The sequence below is a fragment of the Aulostomus chinensis genome, chromosome 5, assembly GCF_037954235.1.
Source record: "Aulostomus chinensis isolate RoL2024-O1b breed Wild chromosome 5, RoL_Achi_v1.0, whole genome shotgun sequence".
NCBI classification, from domain to species: Eukaryota; Metazoa; Chordata; class Actinopteri; order Syngnathiformes; family Aulostomidae; genus Aulostomus; species Aulostomus chinensis.
In genome coordinates, this window is record NC_141324.1 from 28,515,705 (window position 1) to 28,540,249 (window position 24,545).

General features: G+C 44.9%; 1 protein-coding gene across 3 annotated transcripts; it reads right to left on the reverse strand.

The window, feature by feature from the left end:
* Nucleotides 1–317: 317 nt before the first annotated feature.
* On the reverse strand, nucleotides 318–24,340 carry zmynd11 (zinc finger, MYND-type containing 11). Of its 3 annotated transcripts, XM_086204463.1 has the most exons (16): nucleotides 23,969–24,339; nucleotides 20,130–20,265; nucleotides 17,603–17,762; nucleotides 14,924–14,947; nucleotides 11,076–11,237; nucleotides 10,523–10,600; nucleotides 9,947–10,039; nucleotides 8,501–8,588; nucleotides 8,140–8,195; nucleotides 7,929–8,006; nucleotides 7,627–7,745; nucleotides 6,771–7,110; nucleotides 5,845–5,919; nucleotides 5,299–5,577; nucleotides 4,995–5,180; nucleotides 318–4,224 (listed from the first exon to the last, which is right to left on the reverse strand). In XM_086204463.1, the coding sequence occupies exons 2-16, from the start codon at nucleotides 20,258–20,260 to the stop codon at nucleotides 4,102–4,104; spliced, it is 1,992 nt and encodes a 663-aa protein (XP_086060589.1). In that variant the 5' UTR covers nucleotides 20,261–20,265; nucleotides 23,969–24,339; the 3' UTR covers nucleotides 318–4,101. The 3 variants fall into 3 exon arrangements, with proteins under 3 accessions (XP_086060589.1, XP_086060590.1, XP_086060591.1); XM_086204464.1 differs by lacking the exon at nucleotides 14,924–14,947 and having other exon boundaries at nucleotides 23,969–24,340; XM_086204465.1 differs by lacking the exon at nucleotides 20,130–20,265 and having other exon boundaries at nucleotides 23,969–24,337.
* Nucleotides 24,341–24,545: the final 205 nt, after the last annotated feature.

The window sequence follows — 24,545 nt, forward strand, 5'->3', positions numbered from 1 at the left end:
CCACATAAGCTGCTACACAGCAAAAACCTGCCACACCCTTTAATATTTTTGATAAATACTGCAATATACAGTAGTTTCTTTTTTCTACAGCTTCCTCGTCATGTGACTACAGCCATCAACAGACTGGACCAATCAGACGCTTCTTTATCGCCACACTTTGCTGTTTCTAGGGTTTAGCTCACTTTTACTTTTGTGAATTCACTTTTTTTTGTTTTTCAATCACTTCCTTCAACATAAGTGTTTTCCCCGCAGACGCTGATGGACGTTTGGGGTTCTTTTCTCCACAAAAATTCATCAAAGTTCATTTAAAACAAAACATGGAAACAGAAACTTGTTGACACATTTATTTCCTCCATGTTAGCACAGATTTATATACATCTTCATAGCTAAAGCATGAAAAAAAACAAAAACAAATGGCAGGAGCATAGAAAATGTTGAGCTGTGATTAATCTGTTTGGTGGAGAGAAGTTGAGGAAACTCCAGACTTGGTTTGAGTACTATTTGAAGTACTTTGGAGTACAGAAGCGAGTTTGTCCAGTACTCACTAGTAAACCTCAAGCGACAAAGAGAGCAAAGTAGCATCATTGGCATTCCAGTAACTCCGAGAAGGTGCGAGCTGTTCTTTTTCCATGAAGGTGACGAACCAAAGATCGGGACACACACAGGTCAGCTACACCCAAATGATACCGCAGTTTTTCTCCAAGAGAGAAACAACGGAAGAAAAGCTTCACACAGAGCTATCATATGGACGACTAGCGTGTGTGTGAGTGTGTGTGTGAGATGTCAAATCAACAAGCGTCAGGTTGGGAGAGCATGCATTTATTGTCTGGTTAAAAACGACACACATTGAAATATGTGGATACATGAAGGTGCAGTGCAGGTCGTCACTGTTAAAAACCAAACCGGCGTAATGACACAAAGCTCCGCGTGTCATGACAACAGTTGTACATTGTACAAAACTAGAACTAACAGTCATCCAGGTCGCTGTGAACACTAAACAAACCAGCTTATCGTGTGAATCCATTTACAATGTACATACAATAGGAGGATGGACAGACAGTTTATTTACATGTAGTGCAATGATGAAGATGACTATGATGAGATGTCTGACCTTTAGGCCTGCAGAGACGTGTGCTGAGAAATGTTACTGAGAGCCACAAAAAGAAGCTGAACTGTACAAAAACTTCTTCCATGTGTTGTCAAAGCTCAAGCAGGAGTTACCGTAAATGCTGTAATAGCAGATACTTCTCAACTTCACATTTCTGATTAATATCCTCTGTTTTTCTGTGGTCACCAAATCACTTCAAACATAAACAATGAAGGGTTCTGAAAGGAACACACCAAATTTTTTTGGAAAAGACTCACGCTAGTTAGCTTAGCATAATGACTGGTAGTGGGTGGGAAGTGTTAGCATGCTTCCCTCAAAAGCCTTCAATCCCACCCCAGAACTGTCTTTGCTCATTTTAGATTATTTCATACCAACTGTTGATCACAACCCTCGTTATATAATTGAATGGTAGAATCAGACACGTAGCTGGAACTACTTTCCTGACTGGGCGCAGTGATTTGACGCAGCACCTCCAAAGCTGCACTGGAACTTGGGTCAACAGAACCAAACGTTTGTTAAGGACTAGAAGAGCGACTGCTGCTGCCGATCATGAGGAAGAGGAGGACTCCTGCTGGACACACCAGCATCCTGGACCTGAGCTAGCTGATGCTAACACTTCCCACCCACTACCAGTCATTGTGCTAAGCTATCTAGCATGGGCCTCTATCCTCTTGTCCTACTCTGGGGAGGCTGGACAGTAAGAGACTTTCACTAAAAGCAGGAATGTTCTTTCAAGTCTAGTTAGTGGCTTGACTCAAACCACTCACATGACCTTTGTGACCTTCAATAAGGACTTATTTCATCAGAAGGAACCAAAGTGTGGTAGATGAACATGGTTTTTATGTTTCTGTGACACACTATGTTGGAAGAATCCAGAATACCACAACCAAATGTCATGAAACGTAACACTTCCTGCACATATTTCACAATAAGATAACTGGATTGTAGCTTTGTCCCAATTCCGTATTTATTCTAAGCAGGATTAGATTTGAATTCACACATGAACAGAAGATTTAGACAAAACAAGTCAGAGTGCAGATAAAAACCGATGAGGAGGGACTCGAATCCTGACTGGTAACCATTTGGATACGCGATGAAGGGTGATTCAGTTCTGTCTGCATCAAAATCAACTGAACATCTTTGGGTTCTGGACTGGTTCAGGTTCTGCAGTACTAGAGTTTCCCACAGTTCCCGACGCTAAAATAAATCTATTAACCAGAGAACAGCGGCTGGATAGATCATGAAATAAAAACCAGCCCTGACGAGACTGAAGCTCCATGCTTGAACAGATGCGTTAAAAAAACACGTTTATACACAATAACTGAAGTACTTTCCTCCGTTCAGTCAATCTTCATAACTGAGGACTTTTAAAAGCGTCACACTTCTCAAAGAAAATCAAAACCTGGCAATTTTATTGCCCCTTTGAAAAGATTCCGAGCACCATATTTATACACCATCGATACGCAGCGCAAAGAAACTATACAAAGATTAACTGGAGCGTTCACATTTGCATAATGTTTATATTGGTCCGTCCGTCACTGATGCTCGCCGAGTCGCGTTAGTCATCGTCAAAATGGAGGAACAAACTATCTACATGCATGTTGCCTTTCTGGCGGTACAGGTGGGCGAGAGAGAGAGAGAGGTACTGACCACCGACCACGGTGGAGGAAGTAACGAGTCTCGTAGCTTTCAGCGATACTTCACAGGAGAAGTACCTTTCATGTGCTCACAAACAAGATGCTTCTCCCTCCTTCAATTCTTTTGTGGGACTCCAGAGTGCAGAAAGAGCCGGCCACGTATACTAGCTTGAAGCTAATGGAGACCGATGGCTGACGGCAGCTAAACTGTCAAAAAAAGAACGGCCGTTCACAAATTCTCAAGGTCACCTTGAACAGTCCGCGTCCTCTTAATCCAGCCGGATGATGTGTAGAAATTATTTCACCATCGGCCTCCGTGAGCTCCGGCCTAAATACACGCGGCTCCTTCTGCAACCTGGAGTCACAAGAAACGTCTGAGTCGCAGACGTGGTAGCGAGTACTTGAAAGTGAAAAATACACTTTTGGAGGAAGTATTACTTTAAAAGAACAGGGGGGGGGGGGGCGCTCCGACAGGTTTTTGGCAATATCTCAAGGATTTGAGTTGTTAGGAAAATTAAGTGTGCACAAGAAAAGTGGGAAAAATGGAACCTCTCTAAGATCCAGCTCAGGAAAGATTGCTGTACATTTCCTTGAATTTCAAAGTTTTCAAAAAATAAAGCATGATAGAATTAAATCCCCAAATTTGCATATTAATAATAACAATAATAATAATAATATGAATTTGACTTCTAGTAAGACGATCTAGGAAGATTTCTCTCGTCAGCGTTTCTTTAAGGCTGACGCTGTGACCCTGTTCCCAATAAGTGGCGCGAGGACGTTTTAGGTAGAAACAGCGTGAAGGTGCTATCCGCCGCCCGGAGCGCTTGTCTCGTCCACAATTTATCATTTTTAAATAAGTTTTCTCTCAGAAGCCGGAGCTCGTTTGGCGCAGTGATAGTACTTTTGTAGGATCTAAGGTGTATTTGTTTCATTTACAGTAAGAAAAAGATTCTTTTAAAAATTCAGGACAGTTAATAAAATGTATTCAGTTAATGCTAATCTGATACTACACACTTAAATAACACAATCAGACATAAAATTAGCACTTCAGTAAAGAAAAATAAAAGAAAACACAAAACACATTTGAGCCATGCTCTCAAGAGATCTGTTCACGATGCAGAGAAAAAAAATATAGAAAAGTCAAATCAACAGAATGAGTACATTAAATAATAGCAACAAAACAGAGGATGAAAACAAACAGAAAACATCGGATACAGGAAGTGTTCAGGAAGGCCAGTAGAGGAGGGAGGTGTGTGTGTGTGTGTGTTTGTATGTGTGTGTGTGTGTGTGTGGGGACACTGACTGACAGGAGGGGCGGGGCCAATGGCGTGCTCAGAGGGGAGGGTGGGGGCGTGTTCATCTCTTCCTGCGGCAGGTTCGTTTGTGGTCGGCGTGCCAGTGTTCCTGCTGACACTTGATGGAGCAGTACGAGGTGTTCCAGCAGCAGTGGTACATGGCCTCCTCCTCACAGTTGTAACACTGCGCACACACACACACACACACACACACACACGTTGACATACTTTCACCTGATTTTGATGATAATCTGATTATAATCTCACGCCTGAAACTGCCTTCTCTCATGACCTGGGCCTGAGTGAGGTCACAGTGGGAGGAGTCATCCAGGTCCCCCCTGACCTTCACATTCATGAGCAGTGTTTGTTTACACATGAAAAGTGAACACAAACCCATGTCAAACGCGACCCGACTCACGAGCAGATTTGGTGCGTAGAAGTGAAACAGTAAATCAGTTCAACATTCCCGTCGCAGTTCTGACTCTGCTCTTTCCAATCCATTGATGAACTCCATGGATTTGATGACATCATTACTAACCAAAGAGATCTTTCTCGGTTGACCTCCTCTATGCAGGTGATGTAATCAGGAGTCATAGAACACAAATGTCTGGCTTTAATTATTTTTGCAGGCCTAGAAATTGCCATTTGACATTCCAGGACTTTTCCAGGTTTTCCATGACTGGATGGACTCCGGAGTGAGTGGTGAGGGAATTAAAACTCGTCCGTCTTCTCCACTGAGTCGTGCTACTGAGGCTCTGCAGAAATGTGTGACACAACTCTGACAAAACCAGACTGAATAATAATTGAGGCTTTTATTTTGAAGGCACAATTACTGGGACATGCTGCCAAATTTAAATGATTTCCATAACTGCTGGTGAACCCTCCCCAGCAGTGCAGTGACCAGCGCGGTAAGGCGGCACACTGGTGTGACCCGTGTTCACCTGTGCGACTCACCCACTGCTTCTTCTTTGTCTGTGAGATGAGTTGTTTGTGCTGGGCCACCATCTTCTTCACCTCCTCCACCAGCTCCTCTTTACACTTCTCCTTCACCTGCTTACACTTCCTCTCCATCTCCGCTTGAGCTCCGGATACGGCTTTGCTCACCGCCTGACGCTTCTCCTCCTCCATCTCCGCCCGTAGCTGCACAAGCGAGCGCGCGCGCGCACACACACACACACACACACACACACTGTAGGTGAGGTCACCTGAGGAGAGCTGATGTCTTCAGTTCTGGACTCTCCTCTCTGTTCAGACTCACCTTCTCCAGAGCTTCTCGTACGGCTCGTTCTTTCTCTCTCTTGTTGTCGGCGTTCATCATCTCTTTCACGTCATTGAAGACCTTGGTGTACTTCTCGTGGCACATGTTCTGGCAGGCGCCATCCGTGTTGGTTTGGGTGCCGCGGTGCAGCGTACGCGGCGACGCCCCGCTAGCCTTCTTGGTCTGCGTGGACACCGACAACTTCTCGGGCTGCTGGGGGGCAGACGACACCGGGATCTCCTGGCTGGAGCTGACCGCCTCCATCTCAGGCTCCGGGTCCTGATGCAGAACATCACCATCACATATTCACCAACGAACAAGAGAAGTCCATGTCGTCATTTATCTGCATATATTTAACAAACATTCATGGTTTTTGGTACAACTGACCCACACACGCGTGAGCAGGTACCGGCTGGTGTAACGGGTCCCACCACTGGGGGTAAAGCAGCATTAACACCAGGTTGACTGAGAGCAGCAGCTGCAAGCGTGTTCCCAAACCCAGCTGAGGTTAGTATCTACGCCCAAGATGATTAGAACTCGACTCACACTGGCTTCTTCTTTGGGCTCCACCAGTTGAGTCCGCCAGCTCTTCTTCGCTTTGGGCTCCTGGCAGCCTTTGAGCTGCGGAGAGAGAGAAACAAACACCTTTTCAGGCTCTGACATTTTGGCAGACTTTCTCCATCCAGCATGGACTGCAGGGTACAGTCAGAGAATAAAAACTTGACGACTGTGAGACGACAGTGAGAGAAGGAACTGCCAGGTCTGAGGGAGCTGCACGCGGGAGGAAATGTTAATTACTGTTGAGGGAGAAGACAGAGAAGCTGATTCTGCACAAACCAAAAGTGTAAGGCCTCCATCCAACATGGCGGCGCGAGCATGTACCGCCACCACGGCGAGCTTTGAGTGTGTTTCTGGCTGCAAATCTGAGACATTTTCAGGAAAGTGCTGCTGTTGATGCTTTCACTGTCTCAAGCAGCCAACCACATGGGTGAGGACGCAGAGGAGGAGAAGCTTGTTCATCTCAAACTATACTGCATGTTTAAACCACATAACATCCATGACAAACATTAAAAGAATGAGGCTCTGTAACATCCATCTTCAAACATCAGTTTGGAAAGCTAACTGCTAACCGCTGTGCTGTGGCAAATCACCGAAAAGCAAAAAAACAACAACTATACGGGAAAATTTTACAGGAAAAATATGAAATTGGTGTGTTTGTACAATCAGGATTTTATATGAGAGTGTGTGTATGTGTGAGTGTGTGTGTGTGTGTGACTAATGAAGCACTGAAACCTTCCACACTGATGCAGCATCTCAGACAGACTCCGTGTCTTCCACTGACACACTCCAGTTGACCTTCACACTGAGACAGATGAGTAAATGGAGATGGAATCGTCCTCATGTTGCTGGTCTGGTACCAGTATGAACTGGTGGGTCTTGGAGCAGAGGAAGATGGAGGTTCAACAACTTACTTGTCGGACCTGCTCGTTGCTGGTGGAGGAGATGCTGGACTCGGCTTCCTCAGTGCGCTCCAGCCGCTCCGTCCTTCCACTGCGCTTATCCTCCTCCTCTTCCTCCTCCTCCTCCTCTTCCTCCTCCTGCTGCTGCTGCTGTTGCCGTTGGTTCTGTTGGTGATTCTGGTGTGAGTGGCTGCCTTCCTCCATCTTGATCTTCCAAAAGCGCCCCTCCCTCAGGAAGCGCTGGTAGACCTCCAGCTCCTCGCAGGCCTTCTTCCAGCCGTTGCTGCGCTTCACCTGCAGCTTCTGGACGCTCACCTTGATGTCCTGGATGTTGTCTGAGGGGATCCACGCTCTGGGGACCACAGCAGCCACCACAACTTGAATTAGTTTCAGACCATTTAATAAAATATGAGATTATTTTACAAGGAACCGAAGCAGCAAATGAAATGACGCACTCCTGACAAATGTAACGTAGCGGCGAAGGTGCCGTCTGTTTATGTACCTTAACACCACAGGAAATGAGCACATTTACCTCTGGTGTAGAAAAGGAAATTAAAAACTTTTCTAAGCCTTCCTTTCTTTTTTCCCCACAGAGGAGGGCATGTGCTCACCGGCGGGGGCTCGTCTGTCAGCAGGATGACTCAAAGAGTCGTGGATGGATTTGGGTGAATTCTGGGAGAGTGACAGGACCCGACTGAATCCAGACCCTGACATCATAATTAGGTGTGTGCTGTCTAGTTGTAATTGTTACTTAAAAAACTGCAGTTACTGCTGAATAATTACTTCACACAGATGTGGTGGAACAGAATCTGCAGGTGTTGACTTGGTCACACGGACCGAGAGGATCCATGTTGTCACGTGTGCTCACCTCTGATGCTGGTGGCCAAAGAAGCGGACGTCCACCTGGTTGTCCTCTCTCTGGAGGACTTTGGCAGGCCAGAAGCCAAAACCTTTCATCTTGGCCCACACCAGGTCATGACTGGGGCTCTGCAGGGAGAATCCGCATTAGACCAGAGGAGTGGAACCAAGAGAGCGGCCGACTGCTCAGATTCTACTCTGTACTCACGAAAAGTACCTTGTGAGAGTATAATAGTGTTAGAAGTACTCTAATACTGTAACTGACAGACTGGGTTGTTGGCTGAGGCAAGGAGCAGCTCTGCTGGTACTCACACAGGGGTAACAGAACCAGTTGTCGGGTCGGGCGTTCGACAAGTAGAAACAGTTCTTGCACAACAACAACTCATTCAGCTGGGGGGGTGGGGGGGGGAGAGAGAGAGAGAGAGAGAGAGAGAGAGAGGGAGGGAGGAACATTAACTTATGACCACATCAAACAAAACGGATTGTTGATCAGAACCTCCTGGATGAGCTGCATTTCTTGTACCTCGTGACACGTGTCGCTGAAGAGCAAGCGCGCGATCTCTGCCTGGTCGCTGTGAACTGCAACACACCAACACAGACGAGGCTCAGAGAGAATGACAAACAAATCATGTGCGCACTTTCAATTTCAATATTCCATCAAAATCACTCAATTCTATATCAGTTGTTGAAATTTTGCCAAAAATAAACCAAAACCAGTAAAGAAATATTGAATTCAATGTGCGACAAGGACATTTTATAATGCAGTGAGATACAAAAAAATCTCTACATCCTGATGGGTACCAGTAGATGTCAGCCAGTATCAGCCAGGAAACTATTAGACCAAATCTGCCAGATGTGAAGGACATCAGACCTGGAGAACCCACCTCCGTACAAAATGGCGGTGTTGTGAACAATCAGCTGAGCGTCTGCTTTGAACTCCTCAAAGTTCTTGTACTTTCCTTCCGACAGATTCTGAGAGAGAGAGAGAGAGAGAGAGAGAGAGAGAGAGAAAGAGAGAACGTTGATCCACACAATGGCAGGCCAGGGGAATCCTTTTTGTCTGTTCTTGTGTGCGTGTGTGAGCACGCTGCCCCCTGCTGGAACCTCCAGCATGTTGAGACACAAGCAGGAGGTCCAGCAGGGGGCAGCGTGCTCTCACTCACTGACTCACTCACACACACACACACACACACACACACACGCGCGCGCACGTCTGGGCAGAGCTCCAGATGTCTGGCTGAGGCTGATGCATCACTAGTCACCCTGAACTCATCTCACTCTGTTTGTTCTGCCATCTTTGTGAGGACATTCATTAATACAAGTGTCTCAGGAAGGGAGAACCAACCAAATTGTCCTGAATAAGATGGTTAAGAACTTCTACCGTTCCTCGTAAATATCGCTGTACTGGAACGCACATAAACTGACCACTAATAAGCAGTTCCTAGTTCTTCATCTCAGGAATGAGTCCTACAGTCAGACATAAATGAGCATCGGAGCATCTGGTTCCCTCATCTCAAGGTCAGCTTTTTAATTAAATGCCTGAGTAGTTTGTTCTACAGCGTAACTTCCATAGCCAAATACCAAACTCATGAATCTTGGGAGCGTTTGTGTCTTAAAAATTGTGGCTGCTAACATGAGGTTGAACAAGACTACAGATGACATCATCACGCCGAAATAGCAGAAGACACACGGGGCTGGCAGGCTTAGCAAAATAACGGTTACATTTGACAAAGTGAATGCAAGTTACGGCCCCTGTGTATAAGTGGAGGGCTGCGAGCAGCCAGAGGAGGGCAGCAAAAGCCTGTAGCTGTGTTTAGCCTGCTGGCATTTACAAGAAGAAGAAAGCTTCAGCTTCTAAAGCGGACCTGGTGCAGAGACACGTGACTCCTAGTCAATACCGTGGTTATTTCAAACTTGTACAATTCATGAATCCTGATTTACACGTCTGTACGCTGTCCTACGTGTTCTCTGAAAGTGCTCAACTGGAAAAATATGGTCAAAGTATTACAAGGAAGAGTATTAGCACATTAACCCTAATTAGCAGTGAGAGCTTCTAACTGTTTAAATGTTGTTCACGTTCTAATTGAGGACCAAGAACTGAAATCACGATGGTGAGGCACATTCTGCCTTTAGCAGAAGGCCACGTCCTGACTTTAATGAGATGAATTGTTCACATGGATCCCAGTAAAATCAGCTGCCCAGCCCTCCGCTGGCCCATTCATGTATCCAGACCATTACCAATATTTTAAATGCTTGTCATGGTCAAAGCCGATATATGCAGTTAATGTAGATTCATTAATTCATAACTGATGTGAAGGGAGGACGGGTACCTCCTGGATGTTGGCGACATCTAGCGCAGTGTGGATCAGCCGTCTGTACATGGGATGTTTAGTGTCTTTGCCTTTCTTGTTCAGGTCCACCGCCTGTAACGTAGAGAAGGGATGAAGAATTAACAGTCTGGAGGGAGAATAGGAGGAGGAGGAGGGGTGGAGGAGAGATGCAGAGGAGGCTGAGAGAAAAGGAATGAAGGAGGGACCAGAGAACAAGAGAGGAATGATGTAATTCAACAACAGTTAAGCAGAGAGGAGGCGTGAGAGGGAGGGAGATATGGGGAGGAAGGAGACGGAGACATAATGGATGAAAAGACGGAGGAAGAATGAAGGGGCATCCTTCTTGTCTGACATTTTAGATTTATAGTTAATTAGAGACATCTATGCAAACCATTAACGGAGTCATTCTATCGGTTCCATAGTTCATATTTGACAGTGGGATGCATGAGAGAGGATGTTTGGATTCACTCACACTTAGAAACCCATTTATATCACCCATCAAACCATGACCCCGGTCAGAGCCAAGGGTCAATGAAAGCTTCTCTCTGGTAAGATTAGCAGCTCAGCTGTTCTCACCCGCTCTTTCATCCGCTGGACAATGAAGCGCAGGTATTTACACATCTCCTGTTTGTTTAGGTTCTTCTTTTTACTGCCCTGCAGACGAATGAAGGAAGAAAAAGAAAACATTATGATCAGCAGAACTCCCCCAGACACAGGCACAAGGTGTGTTTGTAGTCCAACAGGAAGTTAGCATGTCAGGCATGAATGTAGCCTGAATGCAATGGTTAGCAGTGCTAAGCTAAAGTTAGCCTATGAAGGGACTACACCAGGGTCACAAGACTTCAAGTTCACCACCACGAAGCTTCAGGCTTCTTTTGTTCTCCTGGTGACCTTGAACAACCCCCACAACCTCTGTTGGCTCCTTCAGACTCTTGTTAGTCACCCATAATTTTCAGTCAAATATCAAACCTTTAAATCCAAAAGTTTGGTATTTTGTTGAGTAGAGCAAAACCCACAGACATTCTGACCAAACACTTGGACTGGAGACGGGGGAACCAAACGTCCACCCATGCCAACTCATTTCCTCATCTATTCTCATTCACATCCACTCAAAGGTTTGACCTCCTACCCTGCAGATGACGCACTGCCAGTGGGATCCTCCGTCTCGGGGTTTGCACTCCTCCGGCAAACATTTGAGGTGGTAAACCCGGAAGCAATTGTCGCAGGTGAGGACGTCGCCCGGTAGGTGACACTCGAAGCAGTACCAGTCATGGCTCTCCGTCTCCCATTCCTGCAGGAAAGACACAGCAGAGGACACATTTGGATGACCCCCCCCTCCAACCCGCCGAGCTACAGCAGGGGAGGAAAACAAACCTTCATTCACCCTCGACAGGTTTGTGATGATTCTACAGAAGAGTCAGGTTTGATCAAACACAATGGAACTGACTCATTGTGTTCCCTTTTAACTGTCAAGCAAATTGTGGAATTGTCACAAGATAAATGTGCATTAGGTGTGTTTCCACCAGCTGGTTTGGAGTGCTACGTAATACTGCCAGGAGAACAAGAAGAAGAGTGGGGAGGAACAAGGGGTTATGTTCCAAAAGTACCAAGTAGTACTGGACATGTTGCTGCTGTCTGGTGATGAGAAGACAATGGTGGTGGTCAGCCGGTCGGCCACATGACTTAAAGATGGCGTTCGGTTAACGAATCCAATGCAGCTCTGGATGTTTGTATTGAAATTGCAAACTCTGAAGTTGTTCTTCATTATTCTTTGAGCACCAGCTTTTTGAGAAAAAAAAAACAACTTGAGTGTAAAGTACAGTTATTTTATTATATCAAATGTAAAGCCACCACGGAGGCACCTTTAACTGTAGCTCAGGTCACTTCTCCACAGATGGAGAGCTGCGACTGGGGGAGCTAAACTCCTCCCCATCACATCCTGTTCATGTGAATGATACCAGCACAAGTCAACCCAGGTGAGCAGGGAGGACTTCAGCTTGCTAGAACGTAATGCTCTCTTCCCTCACACAAACACGGAGGCCGTCCTCTTGTTCTGTTGCGTGTCACAGAGGCACTTCGCTATTGTTGGCCTGTCTGATGAAAGACAAGTGGCTGACTTCAAAAGGCTGGAGCTCTGAGTCCAGGACACAGACTCAGTGTAGACGGACCAGAGCCTCAGTAACACCAGGGGACTGGTGATGCACATTTATCATTTGCACATCCAAAAAACCTGAGTGGAAACATTAAAAATTCAAATAATTTTACTAATAAATGTCTCAAAAATAAACTTTAAGATCTGGGAGGTGGAAAACTTGGTGTATTGTTAAAAGATAAAGCTGAATAAATGCAACAGAAACTCGCTGCGCTCTACTCTTCAGCAGCAGTAGACGGGAGGAGGAGCACCACCTAATATTCACGGACCAGCAGTGGATGAAAACACACTTAAATCTGCACTTTTTGACGAATTCCCTGAAAATGACATTTTGATGGAGTCTTGGAAACGGGTAGTACTGGGGAAGCATGATGGTTGGGGACCAGCTGGACCCGAGACTAAATATAGTGGCATAAACCAAGAGTGTTTTCAAAAAGGCAGATGCTCATAAACCTGAGTTTTCAACATCAGAATCACAAGACAAATCAAAAGGGAGGAGAATGTGAAGCTGGAAAATCTGTTCTCTAAACATGCAAGAGACCCTCTGAGGATTCTGGAGGGAGAAATGAGCTTCAGTAAGATCTGCCAACAAAGGCAAGGACTTGGACGCTGATGGAGGAGCAGAGGCAGCCAGACGCTTGGCTGCCTTCAGCAGACGTTCCCCTAGTTTCCGGCTCTGGTTAACAGCTCTGCACTGTCACAGTTACGCTGGGACCAGCACGCCAGAGAGAACCTGCCTGACCCAGACCAAACACCTCCAGGATTTTAACTCAAGGTCCTGCTTCTTTCCCACTTCTACTCTGATGTGTTCGTAACAAAACTAGAAAGCAAACACCTTTGATTTTATCTACATATTCATTACAATTATCATCCTTGATTCAGTTCTTAACAGGTTTATTTCATCTATTTTTTTAAAGATTAAAAGAGTCTTAAAAGATTAAGTTAGAAGCCCAACAACAAGTTTGTAGCGTAACTAGCATGTCTGCTCAAAAACTGTCTCTAGACTTGGACACGGACTGAGAGGTAGCCTGTCTCAGCATGTCAATAATCCTGCTTTTGAGCCAGCTTCACATGTAGGCCTCATCATAACAGCCGCGAACTCTCCGAGACTGTCAAGAATCAACTGTGGGTCTTTAGTCTGGCCTAGATGTAGACAGCGCCCTCATTTGGAATCAAGTTGAATAGCAGCATAGATTCACTTAAGATTCATCAACATCATGCTGCCTTTTATTGAATTTGAGGGGGAAGTTTGGTTCTCTGGGGATGTTGGGGGGCCAAACTGAGATCCCTGGATGTTTATGTTTCATTATATAAGTTCATTCATTAATGATGCTGGCTGACTGCTGCTATACAACACAGCAAGAAATCTGCATGTAACAGTGGTACTGACAGTTTCACAAGTGATTTAAGCAAATCAATTTGGAGCATTATCTATTCAAAGCCTAACAAAGCAGATGTTAATGAGTACGATGTACAATGCAAGGCAGTCAAAAGGTTAGCAAATAAAATAAAAGAGGAATGCAAACTGTGGCTCTCATTCAAAGTGCATCAACACGTCATTGTTCATCATGCATCCGAGGGTGCAGATTTGAAGTTAGTTTCAACATCTCAAATTAAACACAGAAAGCATCCAACTGTTTTTCCACTTTATGGATTTCATGTTTACATCTGCTACGTTTTCATGAGCGGATTCAAAGATCAAACCTGGACTGAATCCAGTCTAACTTGAGGCAGTGTGTTCAGAACACCACGGCTTTCTGTGTGCCGCTTTAAATGTTCTAACCAGTGTAGAAATAGCACGGCTATCTGCTGGAGGAGCAAATATTGTCCAGGTCAACACAAGGACACAGCACATGCCAGCTGGATTGAATCCAGGTACCTGCGGAGGGAGAACTGGCCTACATGGTCTCCTTACACGCTTCTCACAAACTTTAGTAGGGTCACTGAGTCACTGATAACCTGAGAGAACCAGTTGGTACTACTCGCAGCAGGCAGAGAGAAAACTACAGTGCACACAAACCACCACCCACCCTCCCTCCACCCATTCATATCAATTCAAAATCAAGAAGAAAGGAAATAAGCATGCCAGACACAAGTTAAGAACACACCCTTCTGAGAAGAGGTACAACTACCCAGACTAAAGTACTACACACTCACAGATGCTTGCTACCAACCTGCGGCTATGCGAACATTGCTTGTTGTCTCACATGAAGACGTGTCACAATTAAGCTGATGAATTTTACACCTGATCATTACAATGTGGTTGTCTAAATTTCAAGAAATGAATCCAGCTCTGAGCTGCAATGTTTTCTTTGTGTCAAGCAACAGCACATCTGGAGATAAGTAGCGAGCACATATTTCATCACTGATCACTTCCGCAAGAAATTTGGCCACGTAGATACAGCGCTGCAATGGACTTTCATGAAGCTTTTTACAGCATGACTGAGTAACAGCAAGTACATCTGGCAGTGTGATTAAAACTGTAGGCAAGCATGTTGGGCGATTCTCAAAAAGAGACCTGGTGTTTGTAGCTTTATCTTTAGTGATGGTTTAAGGTCAGGAGACTCAATCACCATATGGTGCAAGAGGACGGAAATTCACGCCACCAGCACAGGAGGCTTTACATGCTCCTTTTATACAGCCTACTATGTTTGCACTAACCAGAAGGTACGTAGATTTCCTGCAACCTGCTTAAAAAGATTCACTCAAATCCCTGACTGCACTGATGTGGCAGAACGGATTTCTCACAGAATGATGTTAGTTGAGAGGGAAGGGATCAAATGAAGAACAAACCCGGAATTTGAGAAGAACAATGCAGCCCTTACCTTGCTTCCCTCGGCTTTCGGCTCCTGTGATTGCAAGTGATTCAAAGAGTAGTGTTTAAAAGTCCTGCTGCTAAAATGACGTGAGCTCCGCTGGACAACAGTGTTGTGTCCTGAGAGACACACAGTCGTCCCCCCCCCCCATCATGTTAATATTTCTTAGACCTGGGCGATACAGTGAAAATGATCTACATCAGCGATCGACACCTCATCAGTAAAGTGGTAAAGTAAGATCAGAGGTTAACACGAGCAGAAGGTACTTGCACACCAGACTGGTGGATGTTGACGTGGTGGAGAGTCTTAAAAACCTGGGTCACGAACACGAGTCTGAAGGAGCCTACAGAGGTGGTGGAGTTCATCAAAGGTCATCAGGGGGAACACAAGAAGCCTGAGGCTTAGTGCTGGTGACCTGGAAGTCATGTGACCCTGGTGTAGTTCCTTCATAGGCTAACGTTAGCTTAGGGCTGCTAACCATTGCATTCAGGCTTCCAGCATCAGAGTGGTTCATTGGCGAGACGATCTTGTGTTTTTGTTCTTCTACAAGAGCTGCAACAACTTATGGATTAATCACCAACAGTCTTGATAACTGATCAATAGCTTCTTTTATCAGCCAATTTCATATTTCCCATTATTTTCTTGACATTTATGGCCGAAAACGAGCGACTGATTGATCATGAAAATATTCAGCAGATTTAATCGGTGATGTAAATAATTATTGGCTGGAGCCCATATTTTAGGTCTGGTGTTGTGGAGGCAGGAAAATCACCGGTTCAGATTTATATCGGCTTATAAATTCATAAACTGAAACGGTTTTGAGTGTGTGAGCCAAAGATTTAGAATGTGTAATAAAATTTCCCATTTCTTAAACTAGATTATAATCAAAATTGGGGGGAAAAAAAAGTATCATAAGTATATGTAGTGGGTACCAGGAGGGAACATTCCATTGCTGTTATGAAACGCTAGTGTGAAACCTTTTTCGACTGCATCGCCCAGCACTAAGACACTCTTCAATCAAACATGCTTTTTCACTGTTGAGGTCTCATCTCACATCACGAAAATGTTGTTGAAAATGTACATCCAACTAGCATCGATGTATATTGTGTGCGAATATGTCAAATTCAAAAGGCTCTCTGCAGTTCACCATCAAACAAAAAGCAGCTTCTTCTTTACATTTCTGATACGTCAGCCACCGCCAGCATTATTGCAGTACTTCTTTCTCTGCACACAATGACCATTTTATAATCTAAAGGTTTAAGTGTGGCACCAACACTGTCGGCGTGACGGTGCCCCGGTGCAGGAAGAACTGGGATAAAAGCAGCATCAAATAAATGTTAATGCCACTCGCATGTTAATCCATTAAGTGCTCGGAGCTTTAAAAGACGTCTCCAGGTATTTGTGGTAAGCTGTGAAATGACACTCACAGCTACCGAGCCATTGAAACGTAAAAGCAGTTTCTCACAGCTGGCAAAGGACAAACTAGAAATAGAGAAGAAATATTATCGATACGTTCTGTAATGGGGCTGTCAACAAATATTTCAAAGTAGAACGTAACATTTGATGGTAAATTAATTATCCACTATGGAAAAAAAGAATCCAGCACGACCAGAGCTGCTCTGCATCTGTGACGGGACTCACACGTCACTTTAAATGATTAAGAACAAATAACACAGAGAGCCGGGTTTGCACTTCATGCATGCAATCTAAAAGAAAACCACAACAACAACAACAAAAATGTTGTTTGGAAAAACTTTAAAAGTTTGGGATGTGTTCTAGATGGTTCCTTAAAACCAAAGGATTACTGAGCCTACAGCCAGTTAAAGACCTGGATTATAGCGGTTGACAAGAGTTTGAAAACAGACATTTTGTAAACTGACATATTTAGCGTCAAGCTAAATGTACAAGGCTGGCTCTTTCTGCATTCATGCGTTCAGGCAGATGTAATGCAGGAGGGAAACAAACACCTTTGTGACTTTGACACCTATTTGAGAAAATACCTTTTTTGGGGGGGGGGGTATTACTTTAAAAAAAAATGTTGCATTTTCTTTCATCTTGAGATGAAATAGGAATTATTGCTACGTCATTAAACACTATTGTGTTGTCAGCCAACCAATAACTTAACCACACAAAAAAAAAACACAAGGAAACATTACTTTGAAAGCAGAACTGCAAAAATGTTTATTCTTTTATGCTCATTTAAGTTGTTCTGCTTGAGTTCAGAAACACAGCTTTCAAAAGTATGAGTACTTTATGAGTCGTGTATTTTCTTATAAGCAAGCAAGCAGACTCATGATCTTTGAATTATTATGCAACAATATCATACAGAATAATCGCAGTATGATTTTTTGGTGCAAAGCATCAACTACAGTGACGCATTCAACCCTACAACTACTTTAGGTATTTTAATGAAATGTCACACTGCATCCAGACGTCCACTTGCTACGCGAAACAACAATCGGAAAATAAAATCCTGCTAGTCGAGAAAAACAGACACGATGTGTGACATTGGTGGTTCAAGTAGGAAGAATTACTGAGAAATAACACTCACGCTGGGATTTACGCCGGTGCTGGAAAAGCGAACACATGGACAGCATTTCCTACTGCCAGCGCCTGATTTCCAGAGTGCCTCGTTAAAGTAAAGTATTTTAAAATCTAATTAAGATTCTGATGAATAAGTGGACTCACCATCTCATCCCCAGGTAGCCAGTATCCTTCCTGCTCAATGCCGGCCTTCGAGCCCTTGCAGCCAACAGTCCGGGTCTCCACCACCAGGCCGTCCTTCACCGCCAGGCTCAGCTGTCTGGCCGTCTCCTTGGGGTGCATGCCAAACACACGGCTCAGGTACCTGTGTGGGTGGGAGAGCAGACTGAGCAACAGCAGCCAACTTCAACATCATCTGGTACCACATGATGTTAATTAGCAACGACTGCTATCATTAATCACTACCCTTATTTTTGCGATTCAATCGACTTGATGTTTCATCTTTGAACGAGCGCTGCACAATCCTGGCTTAAACATGAACCACGTTAGCGAGATTGTGATTCCTGGTTTCTGTTTTGGCAGCAGGGGGGGTCACTGCTGCCCTCTGCCTCACTGACTTCAGTCTCCACCGTTTCCACAAACCTATAGTCGCCCACCTCTTCACCACAAGGCCCGTTTGGTGAAATTAAGCTGCAGCGGGACTGGATAGGGTGGGGGTGTAGAGGTAGCTGGGACTATCCGTTGCATGCCACTGCTTCACGTTGCCATGACAACAGCCGCTCATCGCCAGTATTCATTTGGCGAGCAGCCAGCTCCCAAGGTGCTTGCCAACTTGCCGTATGAAATGTGCTAAGTGTTCCATTTAGTCTCTGTTCCATCCGCCGACTGAAAGGAGTGAGTGATCGGCGAGGTCTGCTGCGGATGATCTCTCACTGATTTGTCATCCATTTGCATAGTTTGAACAGCGTGAGATCTGCTCCATGGATAAAATCAGGCTGGTTTCACCATCATGAAACCGAGCTGGGGAGGATTATAAATCTAACATTTCTACAGACGGCGATGCAATATAAGGCGGCTGACTTCATGGTAAGAATAGCAATGAGTGAATAGGGGTCGGAAAATGTCAGAACTCCAGCAGCTGTAAATCGAAGTATTGATCATCGTCTGGAATGGCCTTGAGTGTAAACATGGCTCAACCCACCAGACAAGCCTCGACGGCACCACTAGTGCCAACTGACCGTCAACTCAGTTTGAGCAATTAGATGATTAATCAATCTATAGAAAATTAATCAGCACCCATCATAATGATCGAGTCACATTTTTAAACAGGGAGTTTTTGACCTTGTTTATGTGAATGAAGACCGAGGTTCATAAGCTACAAGACACACAAGTTCAGCATTGATGGCTCAGCATTTCATCTGCAGCACACTGAGGACGGACTCAAAAACTCAGACTGGAGAGGGTTCGTGTGCCACACCGCAGTCCAAAAGTTAGCCTTCTAGCTCACCAGCCAAATGTTTGTTTACCAAATGAGTTGAGAGAGAGAACCTAAACTAAAACTGGTGAATGGGAAACAAACAAACAAAGGGACGGTCAGTGAGAAGTCAGCTACAGCGCTGCACATCCTGGGAAATAACTCCAGCTACACAGCATATTTTCTCTCTAGGTTCAAGTAACAGCATGCTGGTGTGTGGAGCTATTTTCTGGCCTCAGGCCGTCGCCACACTGCCTCTACGCAGCTGAGACCTTGGACATAGAGAGCCGACATACCTGGATCACAGAGATGTAAACAAGCCAAGAGAGGAAAAAAGCAAAGGCAATGAAGGCTGAAAACACAATCAGGTTTTCTGGCCCAAATGTGCATGGGGGTAAACTAAGTACTCAGACCCTTCCCACACGCCAAACCCTCCTCACCCTCCCCGTCACCTGATGCTGTACAATAACAGTACAGAGAAACATCCTAATGACAAGTGAGGTCTGCCAATACAGCCTTGCAGCCATCACCCTCCTCAGGACTACAACCAGGGAGAAACCACCTCCTGACTCACCTGCAGTCACTTGATTCAAAAGAACAACAAATGTCTCAAGTGTCGGAAAGTTTGTACCTCGCTCGCAATTTTCAGACTTGCCTGGGATGTGGCTGTTCACTACCGTAGTTCCACGATTCACTGGAGGTGAACTATGGAATGATTTGGCAGTTGTTGTCAATGGGGGACTTTGAGCGCTGACCACAGCTAGCGTGCCTGGCTACTCGCCATGCTAGCTCATCGGCTGTCTGCAACCGTTCGGTAGTTGATGATGGTCTGACCCTGAGAATATCCTCACGTGGACGAACGGTGCCGAGCTTTGCTGGCTCAAGTATCCCAGTGGTGATTAAACATGAGATATTGTAGGAGATATGACATCCTGTGAGCGGGGACAGTTCGCCTTGCGTGCCTCGCTACTCGCCAGCAACCCCACGACAAATACAGCTTCGCATTCAACCGGCAACATCGCTGGATTCATCTCGAGAAAATGACACTCTCGCCTAAAAGATGCTTAGGGACAGCCCTAAATAAAGTTGATCGAATCCGATCTTCTTTTTGACTATGAGACAACTTTGCGAAGGAATTACGGTGAACCGGCCCTTTAAAATATCCTTCAGCACTCTGGCGAGAACATTTAGTCTTAGGACTTAAATGCGAGCATTAAAACGCCATTAAAACATCTGTCCAGGCTGCGGTGGACTTACTTGGAGATCCTGTCCATGTTTGCTATTTGTTTCTGGTTGCGGATTACTTCAATGGCGGCCCACACATACTGGACCACCTTGGGGTCCGCCTGCCTCTTCTTCACCACACGTGACATGATTTCCTTATTCATCACAACTGTAGGAAACACAACAAAAACATGACAATCAACAGATGCTTCAACGTTTGTCATGTGAAAGAAAAGAGACCACAAATACAAGAACTTCCCAAAATAGTTCGTACAAACAGCATCAGCAGAAGTTATTAATAAAAGTACAAGTAAGCAACAGCAGTGTGTATTGTGATGTTAAAATACACCATGCAGTGCAGGGCAGAGCATCGCTTTGTTATGTGCTAATCCAGCTTTGCCTTGTTGCGTTCAAATGTACCCCAGTGAGGAGTTTTCTGGGAATATTTTCAGGAGATACTCAGGAAAAGTTTGTTTGTGGAGTAAAAAAAATATAACAGGAAGCCCCATAACATGGATGCTGGAATATCTTTTTAACTACAAGATCATGTACTCTATCTTCAGGGCTCAGCTGAAACAAAAAAATTCTGATATATCAGCCAAAATACATATTAGATTATTTTCTGCAATGACTCCTCCAACCTTGTTATCAAGCTCGGGACACAAACAGCCCTTCACATATTGTAATAACTACAGTTTGACTGATAATGGGTTTTTGGAGCTGTTGCTGGCCCCAAGGTTAGGGAGTAAATACATCTAAAAACTCAGTCAGCTGCTGATGGTATTTTGCAATGATCCTTCAAATGTATGACAAAGTTATGTAATGAAGGCTGGATGTTTATAGATTAAAAATACAATTATAAACTGGGAATTTAATAATTGTAAATTACCTTCAGCATTTATATTTCAAATGATGTTTATAACAACGTGAATCTCTGTCAGGCTCGATCTAAAACTGTTTGGTTTTCAAGAGGAAGCTAAAACGCTCCGCTGCTCTTCTCAGTGCCTTTGGAGGTGATTATTTTTATAATCTTTAAACACTGAACTGTTTTCCTCTCTAAAGCAGAGGGGAGTGTCATTTCAGCCAGCAGGGTGGTGTGGCCACGGAGAGGAGAGAGCAAACACACTGGCCATAAAGAACCTGGACTGGGTCAGTGGAACAGCTTCAGCGTATTTTCATGGACGCGTTCTGCTGTGACAGCAATGTTGCGCCACTTCTGTGTTTCACCAATCTTTGGCATCAGTGATACGCTTTGTTTTTCATTTCAATGGAGACAGATTTATTACACGACTTGGATATTTAGAATACGTTGGACCACTTCCCTCCTTGAAATGTGGACGAAGCAGATAATGTGGAAATCTGACAAGGAAAACTCTTGGAGACCTTCAAAGGCTCTGAATAATACTGGTTTGCCTCTGTGCACTGGTGCACAGGCCTGGCCTTCCCTGAATATCCTGAGAAATGCAAATCCAATTTTATGTGGTCGTCTTCTCAGCCATCCGTGAAACTTAAGATGTCGCTTTCATAAATCGCAGCCAACAGCTAAGCAGAAGAATGTTTAGAGCCTTTTCCATACGAGGGAAGATGCTCGGCTTTAGAGAACTTTGAGGGAGGCGAGGCTGTGACAGATGCGGAGAAAGGATGTTCATTTTCTCAGGTTTGGTTGAAGGACAGGGTTTCACAAAACATCCCACATTTGATGTCGACAGCAAAGAAGCAGCTCACCCAAAATTGTACAATTCAAAAACAACAACAACAACAACGCACACACACAATCAATACAAAGTCTAGAAAAGCAGGACATTTTGAAATTTAACGGTTCATATTTTGGTTGTAAGCCCAGTTGCGGTTTCTGCAATTGAGCTATTCAGTGTGATATTCTGAAATCACCCCCTTGAGCACATCTGCTGTTTCAGTCTGCAACAGACAAGATCTGTGCCAGAGCTAAAACAAACAAGAATCAAAAAGATGCGTTTGATATGAAGGTTACAAATATAAAGAGCGTATTGTAGCCATCTGTTTTCCTCTCAACGTACCAAAACTTTCCCCAACCACTGATCAAAGTGTTTCAGTTTAAAATTGTTGGGAAAAGACACGAATTGGAGAGAGAAAAAAAAAAAACCCAATAATTGTAATTCACAAATATAGGATAGTTTCCAAACTCTTATCAATTCCAGCCACTGAGAAAACAACTGTTCAAAAATCAGTTTTGGTATTATTGGCAGGGTAGGATACTTACATCTAAAAAGAGAGAGAAGGCTGTGGGAACTTCATGAGATTTACATTTCAAAGAATTCGGCCATCAGAGCAGGTGAGTTACAATAAGTAGTAAAGACGATCGATTCCCATCTGTAGGGTGAACTTGTTGTATACCTATATCATCCGATTCTAGTCACAGTGGAGAAACTCTGTCATTGACTGCCACAGGGATTAGCATGGAAGGTAGCATGTCAGGGATGAGGTGTTTTTGTAGTCCAACGGGAAGTGATCATCCACCAATGTTCCATGTGATTTTGGATGACAGTTGATGAGGCTTACAGGTTTAGTTCATCAAGATCTCATTAACTTTGCAACAAGGGAACCCCGGCCGCTGAACAGCAACTGTCAGATAAACACGCTGTGGTTGAGGAAGCAGCTCCACAGACATGAACTGAGTCAGTGGTTCTAGTTCTCCATTCCCACCGCTACACTGGAAACTAACCCACACATGACATCATCCGCACACTTCAAATCATCACGACTTATGGATGGGGGGGGGGGGGGGGGGGCGCGTAGTACTGGGAGTTCCAGTGTGCAGTAGGTGTGACAAGGACCACCTGTGCCATGAAGCTCCAGCAGGGCCACTCAGACTCCCTCTCCTCCACTCACACACAGCAGAGAGCCCACACTCCACGATGGGAGGACTAGTTCTACCCCCCCCCCCCCCCATCAATTAAGCCAAGAGTGCGACACTAATTAGGAGGCTAATTAGTAGACAGCTAACACAGGTTGAGAGCGGATCCCCGGGTAAACAAAGAGGCTGTTGATCACTCGGTGGTGCGCTGACAGCTCCTTCTAACCCTACCGCGAATCGATAATTATCCACCAATACTTATAATTTCAATTGCATAAACTCTGGTGGGCATGAGGTGGAGGATGCAGCGCTGTCAGAATGTTTGACACGACAGAGTTAGCTTGCTACCAGCTACCACGTTGACACCGATGTGATCGAACGAGGTTTTCTGCACCCAAGACACTTGCAGCATAATATGTTACTTTTCACGCAACAGTTAAACGCTAATTTAATCAGTGTATTTGTACACAACAAGCACGGCTCGGGTCGTACATTTTGCCAAGAGGCAACCGTGAAAGGCCACGGGAGCTGGGATTTCAGGAGCTGCATGTCGCGCGTTCAGACCAAAGCCTGACAAGGAAACGATTCAACTTGATCAGATATTCTCAAACGAGCTCGTTAATAATGTCTTTTTCCCGTATTCTTGCACACAAAGCGAAATAAGCACGTAGCGTAAATGGCTGACTGCTAACGAGAGTAACGCTAGTTTTTAACGATGCTAATAGATAGTTGCTAACCTTAGCTGGCTGGCTAGCTGGAGAGCGTAGCCAACCTGTTAGCTGAGGGGATTAATTGATACAGCGTTTATCTCGTAGTTTTCAAATAAACACGATGCTTTATCAGTTGTCACCAAAGGGTAGTCGCTAACTAGTTCGCTACTCGTTTGTTTTGGAAGGCGCCATGTTCACAATCCTCCATCACGGGATAGGAACGGCTACTGCGGCTAAGCTAACGGTGCTAGCGCCGCTAACAGAGGCTAGCTAGCCGCAGTGTTGTCATTGAGCCATATTTTTTTAATCAGAAAACACATCAAACTCACCTCTGCTACAGTGTCGCTAACACACAGCGCTGCAGAAAATCCACGGCGGGTTGAAGGCAAGGCAGTTTACATTAATAATATCCGGGCTAGAAGAGGCTGCGATGGTGGTTTGTGTCCAGCCGGCCACAGTACAGTAGCGCTGGGCTGGGAGGTAAACAGAGTCGAGGGGAGCCGCTGTAGCACCGGGTGAACTCTAGTGGTGGAATCCGGCTCACTGCACCCAACACCCGGGACTCTTCAACCTGATGTTAAAGGGACACTCCGTCGGTTAGACGTACACGGTAAGACATGTGGAGGCCGTCTGTGTTTTGTGTTTAACGGCTCCGGAGGGAAAGTCTGCACGGTGCCCTGAGGCGGACATAAGAGACACGATATAACTTGTTCCCTCACTTCAGTCATTTTGAGGCCGCAGTGTGTAAATTGTTCCCTCAGTTTAGTAATTTTGAGGCGACCTGATATCTCTGTCTTCTTCCCGCCACATATAACTTGCTCCTTGAATTGAATGGATTTGTGGCCACAAGATAAAAACCTTTGGGCATTGAGGGAGGAGGTTAATAAATCAGGACCGAACCACATC

Bases quoted from the DNA above. Each gene is read 5' to 3' on its own strand.
- zmynd11 (XM_086204463.1), bottom strand. From the start codon at position 20,260: ATGAATAAGGAAATCATGTCACGTGTGGTGAAGAAGAGGCAGGCGGAC. The intron at 10,040-10,522 runs GTGAGAACAGCT...TCTACGTTACAG, and splicing joins TCCAGCGGATGAAAGAGCGG to GCGGTGGACCTGAACAAGAA. The intron at 8,007-8,139 runs GTACAAGAAATG...CCACCCCCCCAG, and splicing joins TCAGCGACACGTGTCACGAG to CTGAATGAGTTGTTGTTGTG.